Source organism: Austrofundulus limnaeus, unplaced genomic scaffold, assembly GCF_001266775.1.
Source record: "Austrofundulus limnaeus strain Quisiro unplaced genomic scaffold, Austrofundulus_limnaeus-1.0 Scaffold5, whole genome shotgun sequence".
Lineage (NCBI taxonomy): Eukaryota > Metazoa > Chordata > Actinopteri > Cyprinodontiformes > Rivulidae > Austrofundulus > Austrofundulus limnaeus.
The window spans coordinates 2,240,109-2,246,305 of record NW_013952407.1 but is presented as its reverse complement, the minus strand read 5'-3'; the positions used below and the strand labels follow the sequence as shown (position 1 = coordinate 2,246,305).

Genomic DNA, 6,197 nt, shown 5'->3' with positions numbered 1-6,197 from the left:
GTCCTAGGACTGTTTTTTAAGGAGTACATACCCAAAATTGAGTAAAAAAAAACCTTTAAAAAGTGAATTTTGCATAATAGGCCCCCTTTAAGCCTTGTAATGCTCCATTCATCTGAATGATTTGTCTTGAACACACTAGAGCCCCCTCCTTACCACGAATGACCCCCGCTTTGATGTGGTYTGTCAGAGAGGAAATGTTTTAACTTCTCCCTGATTAAAAATGAAATAAATAGCAAAAAAAAATTATCTGGCTTAAAGAGGCTCCATTAAGAGATGCATCACTTCATGAAACAAATGACTGGATTTCATGCAACAACTTGTCATCTATTTGAATAAAYTCTGCACGGCAGTCTGGTTCAGGAACGCTAACCTTGAAATTGTCAATAAATTGAAAGCTGAAGCATTCTGACAATTGTGTCAAGGAAGGGATTATATAAAGCTATCGAAAGCACATGTGCTAATAATGGAGGAGGGGGGAGGTGTTTTGGCTGTCCCATTTTTTTTTATCATTACCCAGATTTTATGTAACAGATTTACTGAAGGAAATATTCTTTTGCCCCCAGGATTGTTCTCTGATCTCATCTTTGTGATGCTAATTCACAGCTGGGTATCAGTTGTGCACGGACAGATTAAAGTGTCTTTTTTTTCCTCTTAAATTCAAGTTAAACCAAACTGTCTGACTGCGGTCTGTGCAACCTATCTGTTGAAAATCTGTGCTCCTCGTTTTGGAGCCCAGGTGGAAAAAAACTGATTTTTTTTTCTTCCCGTTTTTTTTTTAAACATTGCTGATTTTTTACTGCCTCACTTCTCCCTTGTTGTTCTGCCCACAGGACTGCTCCAGCTCTGAGGAATATACAGTAGCTGCTGCGCTGCTGCCCCTGTCAACAGCCTTTTACAGGGTAAGGAAAGTCTTTAAACACGGTAATGTATGAGTTGGCAGGCCGGCAAATTGGCATACAGTGTATATAAGCTTTTACTGATTTTWATTTTTTTATGTGGAGTACATTATGCTGCCACAAATGTTAAAAAAAATTTTGAGGCAACGATATCAGTGAAGAACAAGGTCCCAGGTTACAATTATGTCAGATAAATTGACATTTTTATTTTCTCTTCAACCAATAAAACTCCATGCCCTTCTGGAAAGTGAATTATACGCTTAAATAATATTTAAAACCATCAGTGTCAGTGTAGCTCTAAATAATCCAGTCTTGATTATTTTAAATTAGACTTATCTTATTTTTAGTTCTTCTTTTCCACATTTAAATCATTCATTCGGCCCCCCTCCGGCTTCTAGACCGGTCCACTCCAGCTTAATAGAGGACGCAGTAACATTTTACTTACAAATTGATTAAAAGATGTCAATGAAAGACTTGTCCATCCAGCCTTACATGTAAGAGCCAAAGTCTGACCCAGAGCCAGAGGAGGATGAAGACCAACAAGTTGTATTCATGGTCTAGACCTTATAAACAACGTCATAGACAATAGAGAAAACTGAACAGGTTGAAAAGTTTTTTTTTRCAATTCTTTATTCATTTCATTAAAACAAAACAAATAATTTTATATACAATATACAATAAAAAGAAAAAATGAGAGAAAAATATGCATATCAAAATCACAAATAAAATGAAATGAAAGGCAGCAGAGAGAAGAAAAAATCTTATATCTGCCCCCTTTTTTCCCAAGAATAAGTTCATATAACAAAAAATCTGTTATTAATAAAACAAAAGACAAGAACATCTAATCCCTCTAGAACAACAATTTATATAGATACACATTATACTGTTTCGTATTTCTTTAACAATCCAACTTTTATCATTTTCTTAAATGCACACAATGYTCTGCATATTTTACAGCACTCCCCAAATTATTTCATAGTTTTATTCCTTGAATTAAAGAACACCGTTCCTTCAAACTAGTTCTGAATTTGGGTTTTACAAATATCTCTGTCCCTTTAAGGCTGTAACAACTAAAAAGTATGATGCAGACAGAATATAAAGATACCTTTGCAGCCCCGGTAGAGACTTAAATTAAACTTTTCTGCACTCCTAGAGACTCCAAGTACACAACAAAATACATTTAACGCCAAAAAAATGAATTTTGCATGGTCTGTCCTGTTTAAGGTAAGTCTCCAGCGTTGTGGGCAGGGAGAACCTAAGAGAACACTCGCTGCCTCAACCTTTGACCTTTGCAAATCTTTCAGTGTGTGTACGGTATATTCAGCGCAGCATGGTTAAGCTCCCACAGGGACGTGTGAAGAACAGGCCGTGGAGTTTGGTTTCCAAATCATAACACCAGCGAGGGGTAGCCGCGGTGTTTGCCACAACAGCTCCCAGTAGCTTTGTTGTTGTTATAGAGACAGACACGATTGTTCACGCCGGCCTTTTGTCAGATACCAGTGCTTTATTTTGACGGGCAGGACTGGAACAGGACCTGCCGTCTGTCACCGCATGACTCATCCAGTTCTTACGCCTCTGACTGATAGAAAACCTGATGATGAGACATATGTGGTGTTTGTCTCTTTGCTCCACTCTGTCTGTTGCTCTCAGCTGTTTCTTAAATTCTTTAGCAAAAACGCTTAAACACTTTGTTGATTTTCCACTGTTTCTGTAAAAAGATTAGAAATGATTTCTTATCCTGAACTCACGGCCAGTTAGACAAAATAAAATTTAGAGAAACCAGTTTGTTTTGTTTTGTTTTTTTTGTTTTGGTTATTCATAGGTGACATGTTGTAGCACCGCCTCACCCAAAGGGTAAAAAGTAAAGTAAGGTCATGCAGAAACTTGCCAGAGTATCTTTAATCTCTGGTTGCAGACTTTAATGTTTGCGGAGTGATGCACAAATGTGAGAAAAACAAAGTTCGGGAGAGGATCTTCAGAACAGCTGTCATCTTTGGTTTGGGATTCACAGACACGCATATTCCTGACATGCTGCCATTGTTCTGTCGTGCCTCGTCTCAGATGTTCCAAGGCATTTGCAATCAGCGCTCTTTTTTTATATATATATATATTTCATCCCAAGAAGTTTGGTAATATAACTGGAATTATTTTTTTTTATTTTGCAAAAAAACAAAATGTATTTTCACATTAAAAGCCTGGTGGAATGTTAGATAGAAGGAGGATGTTTTTAATGTTCTTGCCTTTGAAATGTCTGCAAGAAACTTTTGCATGTGAAAATATTTTATTACTTTTTTTGGCTTCTTAAAACATTTTCAGGTTTCAGTTGTATCGTGAATAGTTTACAGATCTGAGGGTCAAACCCTTAAATCAAAATACTTGAAGTAAATCAAGCTGGAGAGCTCAGTTTCTTATTTTTATTTTTTCCAGATTGTTTTTAAATGGTTGTAATTTTTCTGAAAGTTTTAATGTGTTAAACTTTTTCTGCTCCAGCCATGCGTGCCAAAATGTGCTTGTAGCCACAAAACTTTCTTTGTTGTTTAAATTTTCCAATTATTTTTGTACAAAACGAGTCTTGATGCACTCTGTTGCATGTTCTGTATTCTTTAAAGAGTATTTTTTTGAGATGAAGCTATACAATATTGGAAAAAAACTGGAATTGCAATTTATTTCTAACCCTGCGATATGAAAAAATACAGGACTTTTCAACGGATGGCTAGAATAACACTTTGTTTTGCTGCCATCACGATGCACCTGCACCGATCTTACCTCTTTTCTATTCATGTTAAAAATATGTTTTTTATCCGTATTTGAGAGTTATTATTGTTGTTCTTTATTTATTTAAGAAGGGACAGTGCACATTACAGAATACTCCAGAATTAGCCATGAAGGCTAGTTTTCATCTGTAGTCCCTTATTTTTGTTATCTTTTATTGTGCTGAGACCAGAGTATGTCTTCCTCGTTTTTGTTAAGATTCTCATTGTCCTCAAAAAAAACATTGGCGTTTTTGTTCAAAAAGTTTCACAATAAGAAGCTTTTAGCTGTTTTGGCCTGAGATTTGATGTGTGTGGTTATTATGAGAACAAACTCCGCCAACCAATGGAATCAACCCGTCAAAATAAAAGCCATAACATGCAACCGTTTCATGTAAAGACATAGTTCACAAGTTTATTCCATAGATAACGTTGATTTATTTTGCCTCCTAAATCACAGGGCCTGTAATGTTGCTATTGCAAAGGCGTACATTGCGATGACGATGCTCAATGTATCGTGCAGCTCTAACCTTAGAAATTAAAGAAAACTAAGAGATGTGAATTCCAACAGTAAACTTTTGTTAGCCTGTGTATATTTCTACTAAATATTTATTCTTTAGTCAGAGCCTTGCTCAATTGCTATAAAATGGTGATGGGACTCCATGACAATGGTCTGTTTGATGCATGTGGCAGTGAATTCAAGATCTCTTTGCACTACTTGGGCCAATGCTTGGCCCTGAGTAGTCAAAGGAAAATAATTCTTGGAGAACATTGTATGGATCCTGAGAAGCTTAAAACACTGAGTGTTTCTAACCTGGTGTCCTTCTTCCGAGGGATGCGAAGGTTTGATTAAAAGCACAGTGTCTCTTTGTGGAGAGTAATGGGACCGCTTATCCCTGCTTACCTGGGTTTTTACCCATCCCCATTTACCAATACCACATAGTCAGAGCCTTACATTATTTTTCAAAACTAATGGTGTGCTGTCAATAGCCAAAGTGAACAAAACTTAATGAACTTTATTTTATGAGCCTGACTAAATGCAATTATGTAATACCCCAGGAGAGTCATGTGTTAGACAAAGTGAGCTGACGAGTTCAGTCTAAGATTGTGGTACAATTGTTGCATTGTGTAAGAAAAAAATGATCCGATACCAAAAATGCTACCAGAAAAAATGACATGAAAGTTTGTCCAATGTTAAAGTAAGTCCCCCCTTGCTTTGTGTGTTTCCACTGCAGGAATTGCAGCTCACAGATCTTTAATCGTCTTTTTTTAGCTCTTGTTTCTGATCAGGTGTTTCCCAGCCTAAGGGGATTATTGCATGAAGGAGCTGTTCATGATTTGGTCGAAACGACTGAGGGAATTTTCAGATTAATTTGAAGGAGGATTCTGTGAAGTACCTTTAAGTGGTCAGTTGACCTTTTTCACAAAATTCTTTCAATCTGAGTCTGGAACAGAGGCTGGGTTCAAAATCAGGGACTTCATCCTTCAAAGGCCAAATTTGCTGCTTACGTCACTGTGCCACGCCTAAGGCTGTCTATGTTCAAAGACTCCTCCAATTGCAGCTCACAAATACAGTCCCCTTTTTTCCCCAATTTGAGGGATGGGTCGGTAGATCCTTCTTGGCCCACCCTTTGCCAAGGTCGATCAGAAAATCTTTTCTTTTTTTTTTTTTTTGTTTGTAATGGCATATGAAGCAAGAGAATGGAGTACAGTTTTAAATAAAAATTTGGCAGTATAAATATTAAAAGTTTAAAGCAGTTGTTAGGTTTTTGCCATTTGCATAGACATTTTTATTGTCAGAAATCAAACAAGCTTGTTTGTCAAAAACAAACAAGCTCTTTCTCTTAGTTATTGCCAAATATTGCCTCCAAGCTAATTTTGTTGATATATAATATTGATAATATTAAGACAATGATATTTTGCTACATTTTATCTATTTTTTGCTTTTGTTTAATGTCATCATGGTCAAATCGTCAAATCCAGAGCCACTTTCCTCCAGTCTTGGAGGTCGACAAAGAACCCAGCCTACCTACACCAAGTAGGCTGGGTCCTTCGAAGGATGCAAGCCCTGAATTTGAACCAGCCAAACTCTTTATGTCACAATGTGATATATGTAAGCACCTTGTCAGCCTGGGGAGATTTTGAAGTCAACCTGCTGCTGTTATGCCTCTGAGCTGCCAAGATAGGTAGTCACAGAGCTGAAACATTTAGCATGTGGAAGGGTAAGTCAGTGTTGCATGCAGTGTTGCAATCAGTGTAGGACAAACCAACCAAGGAATTTAGAATATTAGATATCAAACTCACCTTTAAAACTTAGTCCTTTGTATTACAGTAATACACCACGCCTCGCATCCTAGGGTTCCACAATGCTGTTGTCATCACTGGGTAGGCACACATTGTCACAAGATGTACCCAGCTCAGTTGGTGCATTTATGAAAAGGCATGAAGAAGTTGGAAGTTATACAGTGGTTTGCAAAAGTATTCATACCCCTTGAACTTTTCCATATTTTGTCACATTACAACCACAAACATAAATATATTTCACTGGAAT

The 6,197-nt window shown here is 37.1% G+C and overlaps 1 protein-coding gene across 2 annotated transcripts in view; it reads left to right on the top strand.

Annotated features, from left to right (window-relative positions):
• The window catches only part of sbf2 (SET binding factor 2), a 121,238-nt gene that overhangs the window by 72,960 nt on the left and 42,081 nt on the right, over positions 1-6,197 (top strand). For both annotated transcript variants that reach the window (XM_014026848.1, XM_014026856.1), the window contains exon 17: positions 831-899. In XM_014026848.1, the coding sequence (XP_013882302.1) occupies positions 831-899 (69 nt within the window). The remainder of the gene's footprint in view (positions 1-830; positions 900-6,197) is intronic.